This window comes from Mustela putorius, unplaced genomic scaffold (genome assembly GCF_011764305.1).
Source record: "Mustela putorius furo isolate JIRA1106 unplaced genomic scaffold, ASM1176430v1.1 tig00000743_pilon_pilon_pilon, whole genome shotgun sequence".
NCBI lineage: Eukaryota > Metazoa > Chordata > Mammalia > Carnivora > Mustelidae > Mustela > Mustela putorius.
This window is the reverse complement of record NW_025421464.1, coordinates 6,061,880-6,076,775: the sequence shown is the minus strand read 5'-3', so window position 1 is coordinate 6,076,775 and position 14,896 is coordinate 6,061,880. Positions and strand designations below refer to the sequence as shown.

The 14,896-nt window shown below is 49.4% G+C and overlaps 1 protein-coding gene across 2 annotated transcripts; it reads right to left on the bottom strand.

Annotated features, from left to right (window-relative positions):
• Positions 1 to 347: 347 nt before the first annotated feature.
• On the bottom strand, positions 348 to 14,017 carry TLDC2 (TBC/LysM-associated domain containing 2). 2 transcript variants are annotated; one of them, XM_004746474.3, is made up of 6 exons: positions 13,785 to 13,969; positions 12,384 to 12,545; positions 11,738 to 11,890; positions 9,235 to 9,330; positions 2,441 to 2,514; positions 348 to 999 (listed from the first exon to the last, which is right to left on the bottom strand). In XM_004746474.3, the coding sequence occupies exons 1-6, from the start codon at positions 13,815 to 13,817 to the stop codon at positions 864 to 866; spliced, it is 654 nt and encodes a 217-aa protein (XP_004746531.1). In that variant the 5' UTR covers positions 13,818 to 13,969; the 3' UTR covers positions 348 to 863. The 2 variants fall into 2 exon arrangements, with proteins under 2 accessions (XP_004746531.1, XP_044940112.1); XM_045084177.1 differs by lacking the exons at positions 348 to 999; positions 2,441 to 2,514 and having other exon boundaries at positions 8,297 to 9,330; positions 13,785 to 14,017.
• Between the last annotated feature and the right edge of the window lie 879 nt (positions 14,018 to 14,896).

Genomic DNA, 14,896 nt, shown 5'->3' with positions numbered 1-14,896 from the left:
CAGGGAGACCAAGATGGGACTCAATCCCAGGACCCTGGAATCATGACCTGAGCCAAAGACAGCCACTTAACCGACTGAGCCACCCAGGCGCCCCTAGAATCCCATTCTCTTAAGAGATGTGTGTGTGTGTGTGTGTGTGTCTCCATGGAAAATTGTCTGGGTGTATATGAAAATGTTAGGGTTTTGGGGAGTGGTTGACTTTTAGGCAATTTTAATTTTTTTAAAAGTCCTCTATTTTTTCTACAATCAACGTGTATTGTATAATTTCTCTCTCTTTTTTTTTTAAGATTTTATTTATTCATTTGACATGAAGAAAGATCACAAGTATGCAGAGCAGCAGGCAGAGAGAGAGGGAGAAGCAGGCTCCCCACTGAGCAGAGAACATGATGCAGGGCTCGATCCCAGGACCTGAGATCATGACCTGAGCAGAAGGCAGAGGCTTAACCCACTGAGCCACCCAGGCACCCCAGTTGTGTAATTTCTAAGAAGAAATTTCAGTCAGGTGGCTGGCTGGCTCAAGTCAGTGGAACATGGGATTCTTGATCTTAGGGTCATGAGGTTGAACCCCATGCTGGGCGTGGAGCCTATTTAAAAAAATAAATAAATAAAAAGAAATTTCATGAGGCTCTTTGTGCTGCTCAGATGAGGTGTGAGTCCCTTTCACTCCTTCAGTCACCTCTACCGGAGAACATAGCTTGCTTGCAGGACTGTCTTGGGTCCCCAGGCCGTGAGGAGGTCTGATCATAGCCATAGTCATCCAGGTTTCTGAGAAAATGGGCAGCCCTCTCTAAGGAGGGTCCAGAAGGCATTCATGAGTAGGTCTGAGCATTTGTTGCTTCAGGAAGCTGCCTACCACGGGGTCTTCAGCTCAGGACCCAGGCCTCCAGCTCCTTGATGCAGAACTGCTCTTGTCGGGCCAGTACCTCATTATTGAAAGTTGCACAAGGGTGGCTTCCCCCACGGTACAAGTCTCCATCCAACCACAGCCCAAACTGGCCACTAAAGAGAAGAGAAAAACCTTGGCATGACTCACTCCTGGATGTTAGTATTCTAGGTCTACACCATCAGCCACTGGCCTTACCACGACCACAGCACAGTTTTGCCTATTTCACCTTCCCTTAAACCAATTTATATCCAGAACTGTTGGGAATTCCACCTGTTGTTCCCCATAGCATTTGGAGCATTTTTTAAAATAGTTAATTTTTTTTTTTTTTTAAGATTTTATTCATCTAGGGGCGCCTGGCTGGCTCAGTGGGTTGAAGATTCTGCCTCCGGCTTGGGTCATGATCCCGGGGTCCTGGATCAAGGCCCGCATCAGGCTCTCTGCTCAGCAACGAGCCTGCTTCCTCCTCTCTCTGCCCACTTGTGATATCTCTCTCTCTCTCTCTGCCAAATGAATAAATAAAATCTTTATTTAAAAAAAAAGATTTTATTCATCTATTTGGCAAAGACAATCAAAGAGGGAACACAAGCAGGGAGAGTGGGAGAGGGAGAAGCAGGCTTCCCACCAAGCAAGAACTTTCCTGCTGAGCAGGGACCAGGACCCTGGAATCATGACCTGAGCTGAAGGCAGATGCTTAACAACTGACCCACTCATCTGCCCAACACCTACACACAGACACCCCTAAAGTTAAATGATTTTAATAAATATATACAGTGGTGCACCACTAGTCAAGTTTTAGAACATATGGAACATTTTAAATATGGCTATACTTAAACAAAGGAGTGACTCTTAAGACACGGACTCAGCCCAAAACACTTCAGAAAGCATCCATTCTAATCCTCTCACTGGACAGCAAACCAGGCTGGGGCTGGGAAGTAGGTTACTGCAAATCAGCAATGGCTTGTATGTTCTGTGCCAGACTATCTCTGTAGAGGCTCTTCAGGGAGTTGGGTGGGCAAAGAACTTGCCTGGTACTAGTCAAACACTGCTTTCATCTTTGCCCTTGAGATAAGATTTATTCTGATTTATTCTGCCTGAATCTGGGGGTCTCACCAGGAGTAAGGCTAACTTTTTCTTCCTAATGATGGGTGGTCATCTGCCCAACACATACACACGTGCACACGTACGCACGCATGCGCACGCTGGTTTCTTGGGCAGATGCCTGCCTTCCTCCAGTGAGTTATGAATCCTGATTTAGCCTCCCATCCCCTGACTCTAGCCTCATCCAACCATGCAGAATGCTGTTGCCCAAATCACATGCACACAGACTAAGCTGTCATCAACTGTAAAGACGTTGGAGGATAGTCCATGCCATCCTTTCCCCTCAGTGTTAGGAGGAGGCTTGAGGGATTTGGCTGGGGGACTAGGCAGCACCCGGCAGTGTTGAAGGGAGAGGCTTGGAAATTTACCATCAGCCTCTTCTCTGGGGCAGCCTAGCCCAGCCTTTCCGGACAGGGAGACCCTACCCCAAGACCCCGGGAGGACCGAGATACGGACCTGCTGCTGCCCATCATCAGTGAATCCAAGTCTCCTTTCACAAAGAAAGAGTTGCTTCCTGTCCACTTAAAGACCTGGGATGACAGGAGAAAAGCTGGGTTACTGGGGGAGTCCTGCCCTTGCAGTTTGACTCCTCACCACAGGATGGCAGTGTTGTGGAGGGAACGGAACATCCAGGCCCAAGCCCCAGCTAAGCATCAAGAAGCACCCTGGCCCCTGACAATATTTCTTTCCATTTTCCCCAGATTTCACCTCTTGCCTTCCAGTCTGAGTTCCCACAAGGAAGCATCCTGCTTCCAAAGCTGGAGAGAGAAGGAGGAAGGTCCCGGTCCCGGTCAGGAGCTGGGCCCTGATTCTGCCATGAGCTGTTTCCTCTTCTCTTGCTGGAGCCTGCCCACTTCCACACGCTGCCTCATGCTCCGTTCCTGAGCAGGTGTGGTGTGGGCCCCACCCCAAAGACACACCCAGACTACCCCCGTTTCTGTCTTGTCCATGTCCATCTCCACTCGTGCCCACCCAATCCCTGCCAGTCACTCCTCACTGGCTCACAGCCGCCTTACACATCCCTGCTTCCAGTCTCCTGCCCACAGCCCATCTCCGCTCTGCCATGTGGTCGGATATCATCATTCCTCTGCCTAAAGCCCTCGGAGAGCTCCCCACTGCGATGGAAATACAATCCAACGCCTTAGTCTAGCTGGAAGCCCAGACTGCTCTGACCCCTGCTTTCCTCTCTGACCCCACCTCCCCCTGACTGTACTTCGCCTGCACCGGCCTTGCTGTCCCTGGGACACCCAAAGCTGTTCCTGCTACAGGACCTTCACACTTGCTCATCCCTCTACTGAGAATGATTTTTCTCCAAGTCCTGAAACGGCCCACTTCTCATCTTTCAGCCCAAATGTCCTCGCATAGAAGTTTCCTGGGTCACCCTGTCTAACGTAGCCCTTCCTCCCAGGCCCTGTCCACTTTTCCTCAGCATTTAGCACTCTTAGAGATGATCCTGTTCATAATGACGTGCCATTACTCGATCCACCTGTAAGCTGTCTGGATGCCCAGCAAAATTCCCAGGGCGTGGTAGAGATGTCTGTTGAATGAACAAATTATTCAAGAGTCAATTTGACCAATAAAAATACTTTTAGAAGGCCACAAAAGTATAGCATATTACTGCCTGTAATTAGCTGTTTAAAAAAAATGCTATGAGGGGGCACCTGGGTGACTCAGTGGGTTAAGCCTCTGCATTCGGCTCAGGTCATGATCCCAGGGTGCTAGGATCGCTCCCCGAATTGGGCTCTCTGCTCAGCAGGGAACCTGCTTCCTCCTTTCTCTCTCTGCCTGCTTCTCTGCCTACTTGTGATCTCTGTCAAATAAATTTTTAAAAATCTTAAAAAAAAAATGCTATGAGCAGCCGAAAGATTTTTAGCAAGAAAATAGACCAATAAAAAAATAAGCCCTGGGCTCACAAGAGATGAGATAATATGAACAAGTGACCATGAAAAGACAGAATCATTCAGTTCCTTCTCTACTTTCACCGAAGAATGTGACCTTCAGACTTGAAGGAGTAAGATAAACATTGCTACGGAAGGAACGAAGACCCTGTTTGTGGTGCCATTTCCAATCGCCATCAAGGAGCCACTGAGAATGCGTCAAGAACACAGGAGGTGCCAAACGAAAGAAGATAGGCAAAGATTACCCAATTACAAAACAAAAGAAAACAAAAAACAGGATTCCAAGATGGGGCTGGGAAAACAGCCCCTGTTAAAATAATTCATTTCTGGCGCTTGGGTAGCTCAGTTGGTTAAGCAACTGCCTTCAGCTCAGGTCATGATCCTGGCGTCCCAGGATGGAGTCCCACATGGGGCTGCCTACTTAGCAGGGAGTCTGCTTCTCCCTCTGACCTCCCCTTCCCTGTGCTCACTCTCTCTCTCTCTCTTTCTCTCTTTAAAAAAAAAAATCATTTCATTCAACATTTTTTTTTTTTTAACATTTAGTACCAGTCATTGTTTTATGTACTGGGTAGAATGGTGAATATAACAGACAAAAATTCCTGCCTTCATGGGGCTCCTATTCCAGTAGGTGGAGGCAGGTAACTAAGTAAAATAAATAGTATGTTGACAAATGCTAAGGATAAAAAAGTAGAGAAGGACAAGAAGGGTTTTTATAAATTTAAATTAGTTGGTCATAGAGAGCCTCTCTGAGATGGTGACATTTGAGTGGAATCTTAAAGGAGGTGAGACCTGAGCCATGTGGTGATCCGGTAGAAGGCAATCTAGGCAGAACAGCATGTGCAAAGGCCCTGAGGTAGGAGCAGGCCTGCATGTTTAAGGGCCAGCGCAGAACTCAATGTAGCTAGAGCAGAGTGAGGGAAAGGAAAAATAATAAGAAACAAAATAAGAGACAGGCCAGAAGATGTAGGGTCTTGTAGGTTGTTATATATATTTTTAAGATTTTATTTATCTGAGAGAGAGAGAGAGAGAGAGCAAGAAAGAACACAAGACTGTGGGGGACTAGTGGAGGGAGAGGGAGAAGCAGGCTGAGCAGGGAGCCTGATGTGGGGCTGGATCATGGAACCAGGAACCCGAGATCATGGCCCAAACCAAAGGCAGATATTAACCAACTGAGCCACCCAGATGCCCCAGGCCTTGTAGGTTATTATAAAAACTGGGTTTACTCCAAGAAAAGAAGCTACTGGCAGCTTCGAGCAAAGGAGTGACATGCTCTGACTTACCTTTCAAAAGGAAAACTCTAGGGGTACCTGGATGGCTCAGTCTGTTAAGTGTCTACCTTCAGCTCAGGTCAAAATCCTGGAGTCCTGGGATTAAGCCCACATCAGGCTCCCTGTCCAGCAGGGAATCTGCTTCTTCCTCTCCCTCTGCCTCTCCTCACCTGTGCTCATTCTCTCTCTCTCTCTCTCTCTCTTCCCCACTCCCTCAAATAAATAAATAAATAAATAATCTTTAGGAGGAAGAAAGGAACACTCCAGCTTTTGTGATGACTGGGGTGGACGCAGGGAGACCTTTTAGGAGGGGTATAGCAGGAACAAGGACAATAATTGTGCCAGCTTGAACCAGGAGACACCAAAGGACGTGGTGAGAGGTGGTGGGTTCTGGATATTGATAGAGAAGGCAGAGCCATTGGGATTCATTGACAACTCAGGTGTAGAGTGTGACAGATAGGCATCAAAGCCAAAGGTGGCTCAGTGGGTTAAGCCTCTGCCTTCAGCCTGGGTGGTGGTCTCAGGGTCCTGGGATCAAGCCCCACATCAGGCTCCTTGCTCAGCAGGGAGCCTGCTCCGCACCCCGCCCCTGCATGCCTCTCTGACTACTTGTGATCTCTCTCTGTGTCAAATAAGTAAAATCTTAAAAAAAAAAAAAAAGGACCCCCAAATTTTTGGTCTCAGTGGCAGGAAAGATGGAGCCATTAACTTCATTGGGGAAGATGGCAGGAGGGGCAGATTTTGTGGGGGGGAAGCCAGGAACTCAGTTTGTGACCTGTGAGGCTTGAAATGCCAGGTTTGACGCCCAAGCAAAAAAACTCTGGGTAGTAGGTTGGGTATATGTCAGTTTGGAGTCCAGGGGCAGAGGCCATCAGCATGTGGGTGGCATGCACAGTGGTGAGAATGGATGAGACCTTGAAAGAAATGAGGGTAGAGAAGAGACAAGAACCAAAAACTTTGCTTTGGGACCCTCTGATGTCCAAATGTTGTGGAGGTGAGGAGGAACCAGCAAAAGACTCTGCTGAGGAGTAGTCAGTGCAGCAGGAGGAAAATCCGAGAACTATAGGATCTAGTATATGAACACAGGAAGGCGAGTGGTAATTGGAAGCCAGCATGTGTTTCCTTGGAACAAGGGACCCCTTTCCTGTTTCCTGGAAAGATTATCAGGCTGGCTGATGGAGACAATGAAATAGATACCTTGTGTTTTGCTTTTAGCAAGGAGTCCATAGGTGCTTGTGACCTCCTTGTCATGGAACCAATAATTGTGTTGCTGAGTCTATCTGTAGGTCCATGCATTGGAGGGGAGGTCTCTCATAGCAAACAAAAACACGAAGTAGTTCTTCATCTTTTTTTTTTTTTAAGATTTTGTTTATTTATTTATTTGACACAGAGAGAGATCACAAGTAGGCAGAGAGGCAGGCAGAGAGAGAGGGGGAAGCAGGTTCTCTGCTGAGCAGAGATCCCGATGCGGGGCTCGATCCCAGCACCCTGAGATCATGACCTGAGCCGAAGGCAGAGGCTTAACCCACTGAGCCTGCCAGGTGCCCCTATCTTTTTTTTTTTTTTTTTAAGATTTTATATATTTATTTGAGAGAGCGAGAGAGAGTTTGAGGGAGCATGAGATGGGAAAAGGTCAGAGGGAGAAGCAGATTCCCTGTGGAGCTGGGAGCCCGATGCGGGACTTGATCCCGGGACTCCAGGATCATGACCTGAGCCAAAGGCAGTCGCTCAACCAACTGATCCACCCATGCGCCCCTAGTGCTTCATCTGCTGAACAAATATTTCATGAGGGCATGCAGTGGGAGTGCAAGGGGATATGTCCTTCCTCACACACTCTGATCCCCTACCCATTCATCTGCTGGGTTCCTAAATGGGCACTGTCCCCTTTCCAATTACTCTGCAGTTATTTTCACATGCTCCAAGAAGACTGCTCGCTTTTGCCCTTCAGCACCTGGTGATCTTGGTTGTCCATCAAGACCCGATTCAAGAAGCTCCTCCTCTAGGAAGTCTCGTTGGATCTCTGCACCCCCGTTCCATACAGGCACTCCTCCTTGCGTTTCTTCCACAGCCCTTATCCCTCTATATTGTGATCGCTTCTCCTCTGTAAGCCGGAGAGCGTCTCCATCTGTTGTTTAGAGAGGCAGCCTAGCCGTGGCTGAGTTCAAGCCCCAGCGCCTGCTTCTGCATCCCGTCCTTACCACTGACTAGCAAGTCGCTCAAGTTCTCTGTGCCTCCGTTTCCTCAACGCTAACTGGGGCCGATAATAGTATGTACCTCAGAGGAATGTTGTCATGATTAAACACGCTAATTTGTGAATGTCTCAGAATAGTGCCTGGCAGGTGGTACACCAGCACCCAGTTAGCTGCGACTATTTTTATGAGTAGTAAAAGTAGTGTGCTTCATGCCAAGCCTGCAATGCTCAGCGTCTTATTCAATAAATAGCTCAGAGATAGAAAAGCTTTAGATGGGAAATGTCGGGGACTATCCCCCTCCCGCCTTCAAAAACCTTGCTTCAGAAGGCAGCAAGTGGGCGCCTGGGTGGCTCAGTGGGTTGGGCCGCTGCCTTCCGCTCGGGTCATGATCTCAGGGTCCTGGGATCGAGTCCCGCATCGGGCTCTCTGCTCAGCAGGGAGCCTGCTTCCTCCTCTCTCTCTGCCTGCCTCTCTGCCTACTTGTGATCTCTCTCTGTCAAATAAATAAATAAAATCTTAAAAAAAAAAAAAAAGGCAGCAAGTACCCTCTGACTCCACCAGTCTTGTCTCTGTCATTCACCCATCTCCTAGTCGCCAGTCACCATGAATTAGAGGCTTAAGATCTGGCTCACCATCCTTCCGTCCTTCCTCATTCTTGCCAGTGTCCTTGGTGAACTTCGTCATCTGCACAGACCCATCCTGTCCCTGCCTCAGGGCCCTTCCTTTTCCAGTGCTGGGGATTTCTTTCTTTCTTTTTTTTTTTTTTAATTTTTTTAATAAGATTTTTTAAATTTTATTTATTTGACAGACAGAGATCACAAGTAGGCAGAGAGGCAGGCAGAGAGAGAGAGAGAAGGAAGCAGGCTCCCTGCCGAGCAGAGAGCCCGATGCGGGACTCAATCCCAGAACCCTGAGATCACGATCTGAGCTGAAGGCAGAGGCTTAACCCACTGAGCCACCCAGGTGCCCCGTGCTGGGGATTTCTTACGCCACCTTGGCCACTGTCCCCTCTGTCCACACCCAGGAACCTGTCCTTCCCGGTCTGTTTCCAATGCCCCTCTCTCTTGGATCTTATATTCCAACACTTGGCTCAGCTGGTGTCCTTGCTCCAAGTCTCTGACCACAAGGCCACCTGTCAACTGTTGTTTCCATCTTCGTCTCATTGTCCTTCAGTCTCGCTGGCTGTCCTTCCCCCACCAGTCCAGACTAGGTCCTGTGGTCCATTTTACATTTCCATTCCCTTCATCTTCTGCTTCCCCCTCTCCCTTGGTCACACTAGCTTGGCGAAAGCCCCATCCTGGAGGAGCCCTCCCAACCACTTTCTCCATGCCAGAACCCAAGAGCTGAACATGGCTGGTGGAAAACACGTGCCCGGGGGACCAGCTTGCCTTTAAGCTGATGGCCCCTACCTCCAGTTCACGCTGCCTCGCTGTCTTTCTGTTTCTCTGGTTCTCTCCAGGAGGCCTCCCTCTCCACTCCTGTGATGACGATTTGATGCCTTCTCATTGCTCAGCCTGTATGCTCTATCCCCCAACCTCTCTCTTAGCCGATGACCTCAGCCCCCACTTCATAAGAAGACTGAAGTCACTGGATGTGTCTGTCTTTGTCTTCCTACCTGTACACCCACAGATCTACCTGCACTTGGACCCATCTTGTCTTTGCAGCCTGTGTTGGGTGAGCCAGTCTGGGGTCACCAGGGACCTAGCGAGGACTGTAAGAAATGGACATAAACAGGACCAAGAGGGATGCCCTGCCCACCACTGGCCTGGCCTGTTCCTTCTGTGGAAAGATGGAGGGACACCAAGCACTGCAGGATGGGAGATAGAGCTAGGGGCCACTAGGACCACAGGATCTTTACAAAACCGCCCCTCCCTCCTCCCTAGGAATTTCACCTTTAGCTGTGGGGAGAAGGAGAAGAGGAATGTCTCTCCGGTACCATAGAAGCCTTTGCTGAGTCGAATGGCCGAGGAAGAGAAGGCTCCAAACATCTGGAAAGCAGAAGAACTTTGTTGTGGCAGCTGGCGGGGAGTGGAGCTTAGTAATATAGGCTTATCCAGCGGGGCACCCAGGGAGCCTGGGACAGAGCTGGGGGGTGGGGAGGGCCCCATGGGCCCATCAATGCCTGTCCTTTCCTTTAATATTCCCTAAGGAAGAACTCTTGCTGGCAGAACTTTCACATGCTTATTTTGTGAAAGTAATCCTTGTAGAAAAGTATTAGAAGTTATCGATAAGCAGAAAGAGAAACTAAAGTCATTCCAATGCCCCCTTCTGCTCTGCAAGGTGACTGTAACGTTTTGCTGAGTTTCCTTCCAGCATCTGTTTAATGCCAGTGTATATATTCTTTTTTTAAAATTTTATTTATTTATTCGTCAGACAGAGATCACAAGTAGGCAGAGAGGCAGGCAGAGAGAGATAGGAGGAAGCAGGTCCCCCGCTGAGCAGAGAGCCTGATGGGGGGCTCCATCCCAGGCCCCTGGATCATGACCGGAGCCGAAGGCAGAGGCTCAACCCACTGAGCCACCCAGGTGCCGCCAGTGTATATATTCTTATACAGAAAACCAGATCTTATAGTACATCTGTTTTTTTTTTTAAGTTTTATTTATTTAAGTTATCTTTGCACCCAAGGTGGGGCTCAAACTTATGACCCTGAGATCAAGAGCTGTGCGCTCTTCCAACTGAGCCAGCCAGACGCCCGATACCTCTGTTTTGTAACCGCCCTCCCCCTTTCGTTTTTCTTTATAAAAGTTCAAATACACAGAAAAGCAAAAGCAGGTACAGATACCCTCCATGTGCATTCATGTGTTCTCCATATTTACTTTCTTGCTCCTTATATATATTGCTGTTCTGTTGGATAGTAAGTTGCAGATACTACAAGCCTTTCACCTCTAAATGGTTCAGCTCCTAAGAATGGGGATTTTTCTCAGGGCGCCTGGGTGGCTCAGTGGGTTAAGCCTCTGCCTTCGATCTCAGGGTCCTGGGATCGAGCCGAGCCCCGCATTGAGCTCTCTGCTCTGTGGGAAGCCTGCTTCCCTCTCTCTCTCTCTGCCTGCCTACTTGTGATCTCTCTCTCTCTCTCTCTCTCTCTCTCTGTGTGTGTGTGTGTGTCAAATAAATAAATAAACAAAAAGATTAAAAAAAAAAAGAATGGGGATTTTTCTCATGGATGACCACAATACCATCATCTCACCTAAAAAAATTAACAATAATGCCATAATACTATCTAGTATCCAGTTCCTAATACATTTTCTCCATTGGCCCAAAAGTGCCTTTCATATCCTGCTTTAGGAACAAAAACTTGAGGCGCCTGACTGGCTCAGTCGGTGAAGCATGCAACTCTTGATCTTGGGGTTGTGAGTTCAAGCCCCACATTGGGTAGAGAGATTACTTACAAAAATAACCTCTTAAATAAATAAATAAAAATAAAAACAACACTTTTAATAGTTATGGCTTTACATAATCTTTCTTTCCAGCCCTTGGTAATAATAGTTCACTATGAAGCAGAGCCACAGTTCACTTGGCCATTTTCTCCCATGGGGTAGTTGATGGACTTTAAGTTTTCCCTCTCATACAGAGTGTTGAGGGGCAGAGGCAGGACCACTGGGAGGCAGCCATGGGGAGTCGGTTTTGGCTTAATATAAGGAATTACCTCCACGGTCAGTGGCCTTCTGCTAAGGAAGGAGCTCCCTCTTGAAGACGTGAGCTCCGTGGCCTTGAGGTGGAAGTTCCTTGATATTGGTGTCTGGAGACGGAAGGAGCGCCTGTGCACATGAGTCTCCTCAGGGGCTCTCAGGATTTCTAACATGTTCCTCCCATGGAAGAAGAGCAATTGCAACCAGCATTTACCCCCTCCCCTGGCCCCTGTCTAGAGAGCCTGGTTGGTGCCTGGCAAGATCCACACCCCCCACCCCCGGCCTTGGCGAGACAACAGGGGTCTGAGACCATGCCCTCCCAAGGTCCGAGGCAGCCTCCATCGCTCACTTTCCCTTTTAGCCTCCAACGAACAGGGGGATGTTTTCAAGCATAAATGGTTCATTAAGGTGTAGAGCCCCCTCTTGAGATGTCTCCCCAGTTGATTATTTGCTTCACCTCTGGCCTGCCTCCCTAGTAGGCCTGTAGCTCCAAGAGGGCTGGAATCACTTCTCTCTTGACCTTGCTCTCATCCACATCCACATCTAAGCTCACACATAGTAAGTGCTTAATGTACCTGTGTTGAATGGCTGAATTAGGGAAGGAAGGAAGGAAGAGAGGGAGGAAGGGCTCTCAACAGGGGAGGTCTCAATGCCTTCATCATTGTCCCTTGCAAGTGACAGGCTGTCACCTCTGCCTCCCGCCCCTGAGGCTGCCCTGGGGCAGGGCCCCCATCGTGTGGTTGGGTGGGGCCAGGGCCCACCTTACCTGCCCATCCTGGTCCCTCAGCACCAGCAGCACCGGCCCACTGTGGCCTTCCATCTGCCTGTACAGGCTCCGCAGGCTGAAGCCATCTCTCCATGTGCAGAAGGCCAGGCTCCAGGGATGTCCCATGACTCTGGCGGGGAGGTGGAGGCTGAGCTAGGAACAGGGCTGGAGGTAAGCGGGGAATCTGCATCCTCCCCCCTCCTTCCACCCTGCCCGCAGGGTCCCAGATGAACTGAGGTTGAACAGGTCCCACTCACACAGGCATGTGACGTTATGGGTACCAGAGGCGTTTACGGTTTCCAAGAGCCCATTAGAGAGGGAGTATCATTCCCATTTTATGGTTGAAGAAAATTAGGCTCAGGGAGGTAAAGCAACTTGCCTAAAGGCCACATGGGGAGTAAGTGGCAGAGCTGGGATTTGAACCAAGGTCAGCTCTCTCTTGGGACTTCCTCCCCTTGGTCACCTTGGTTCCTAGAGGTTGGAGAATAGATGAGATGCTGAATCCCTCCGTCTCATCTTCCCTACCTCATCCTTCCCCCTTCCCCCTGGGCCTTGGGACACAGCAGGAGCGACCCCAGGTGTCCCTGGACCTGGCTGGGGTAGGGCCGGAGGGCGGGACCTGAGGCTCTTGGCACTGCGCCCGAACCTGCCTAATCTCCGAGGCTCCTAGAACCTGGCTGGCTTCTGCCAGCTGGGGCTCCACCGGATCTTCAGGAGCCAGAGCTGAGACCGGAGCTGGGGCTGGGGCTGTCTCCTCTTCCTCCTCCTCACCCTCCTCCACAGACAGAGCATCCTCCACCCGGCTGGGCTATGAAGACACAAAGAGGGACCAGGAGACACCGGCTGCCATGTCTTCGGAGCCAAAAGCCTCGGCTGCCTCATCACCCCTGCTTAGGCCCCAGCCACCTCCACCCCAGACAGGGGAGGCTGGTGCCCATGGCTGACAAGACCCGCCCCTACCAGCCCAAGGTCAAAGGTACACACGCCCATTAGATGTGGCCACCGCGGACTCTGTGGTTTGTCTGCCAGCCCGCTCTAGATCCAGAGCAGATGCCAAGGATCAAGTTCGAAGCTCAGGGGCAGGGAGAAGGGCAGGTGGCAGCCCAGCCCCGCCCAGCCCTGAGAGCTGCAGCCGTGTGTGTCTGCACTTGAAACAGGGATAATAATATCAATAATCCGAACAATAACAACATAGACAGCGGCCAATGTCCGTCAGCGCACCCTTGACCAGGCCTGGCTGGGCGTTCGCTGTGCATATCTCTCTATATTTTCCCAAGAATCTTAAGAATGTTCTCCTTACTCTCCTTATTTTACGAAGAAAAGGAATGAGGGCCAGAGGCTTCCCTGTCAGCCAAGGGGACAACGCTTGCAGCAGCTGAGAAAGCACGTGCAGGTCTGTATGAGATGTGTGTTCGTCCGTGGGAAGGTGTGTGTGGGCTTAAAATAGACTTGTGTTGGCAAATCAGTGTGAGAAGGTGTTGAGTAACTTTGCGTGTTTACCCATCAACATGTTGTGAGTGTGAGTTGGGATTGTATAAATAGGTGTGTGTCGGTGTGGATGCGGGTTGGCTCATGCACCCATTCAATCGAGCTTCCACTCTGTGCTAGAGTGTGTGTTTGAGGGCGTGTGCATGTCTGTGTGTGCGTGCGTGCGTGCGTGTGTGTGTGTGTGTGTGTATGTACACATGCACCTGCCCACAATGACCTGGGGACTTTTCTTAAGAAAGAGAGGCCTCCTCCAGGATGAAAAATGACCAGGACACTGCTTTCCTAGTCCCCAGGTTCAGGCCTAGCTGCATGGGGCTTCCGGACAGAACTCCAACTGGCTGGAGACAGGAGTCTGTGCTCCTTGGGGTCTCAGGACCATGGGGTAGGGGATCCAGGTCCCTGGGTCCTGAACTCTGAACTCCAGGGCAGCTGGAGAGGGAATTGGAAGGGGAACACAGCACCCGCCTACATCCAATCCTAGCCCAGACCCCACCTGCCAGAGATCTGGCCTCTCCCACTTTGCTGGCCTGACCTCCCCAGACCAAGCTGGGCCGCTTACCAGCCGAGTGTAACGCCAGCGGAGACCTTTCATTCTGTCCGAGCCAGGGCCTGGTAGGAAGAGTCCTGAGCTCTCCCAGGAGAGGAAGCTCTGTGGTTAAGGCCTAGAGATGAGAGGGAGAGGCCTGGGCACACCCTGCTAGCTCCTGGCCACCCAGCTGCCCTTTGCTCTCTCTCTCTCTCCCGTCACTTCCCAGGATGAATCGTCACTGGGTAGGTCTGTGAGGTCACCTACCCTCAGCATTCAAGGTCTCACTTGGAGTTAGCAACCAACCTGTATTAACCATACCTAGGAAATTCTAGCTGATTCCCTTCCATCTCTTTAACCTTCTGGAAACTTGGCCTAGGGATTCTGGCCCTTTTGGGCAGATGACTGAGCTCCAGGCTGGGAGTCTGGAGTCTCTGGTTCTCTCTCTGACCTTGGATAAGTCCCTTGTACCCTCAGGCTTCAGTTTTCCCACACAAAACACATTGGACCAGATCATCTCAGAGGCCCTCACAATACTGACTGCCGGCAACTCAGTTCCCTCTGAAAGCCAGTGGGTGTATTTTAACAGAAGCTCGAAAGGAGCCAAGCCTAAACCAAAAGAACAAGTGAACAAAAATCTTCATTTTTCTTATTAAAAAATAAGGCGTGTATATTATAGAAAGTTTGAGAAATGTAGAAAAGAATAAAGAGAGATACAAAAATATTCATAATTCCATCTCTCAGAGATAAACTCTCAACCCTTAACTGTATTTTTTCCAGTCTTTTTCATTTTATAAAGTGCCTTTTCCACTTAAAAATGAGAATTTTCCAGTGACATTCAGCACCTTTTGAGCACATGATTTTTAATGACTACGTATTATCTCATCATAGGATGTATCATTTATTCCTTAACTGTTGGACATTTTGTTTGCTTCTAATTTCCGTGATTATAAGCAAAACTGTAGTGAAATTCCCTGCTCATAAATACTCATAAATTATATACTTTATGATAAACTTCAGAAGTTGAATGCTGAATCAAAGGGCATACACACAGGTTTTTGTTTGTTTGTTTGTTTGTTTTTTAAGTACTCTCTGCACCCAGCATAGGGTTCTAACTCATGACCCCAAAGTCGAGTGTTGCAGGC

What these genes read in the sequence shown, in the direction of transcription:
- TLDC2 (XM_045084177.1), bottom strand. Translation starts at nt 13,817, where the DNA reads ATGAAAGGTCTCCGCTGGCGTTACACTCGGCTG. An exon ending in GAGCCTCGGAGATTAGGCAG is followed by an intron (nt 11,891 to 12,383) that starts GTTCGGGCGCAG and finishes CCCTGTTCCTAG; the next exon opens with CTCAGCCTCCACCTCCCCGC. An exon ending in TGAGGGACCAGGATGGGCAG is followed by an intron (nt 9,331 to 11,737) that starts GTAAGGTGGGCC and finishes TCTGCTTTCCAG; the next exon opens with ATGTTTGGAGCCTTCTCTTC.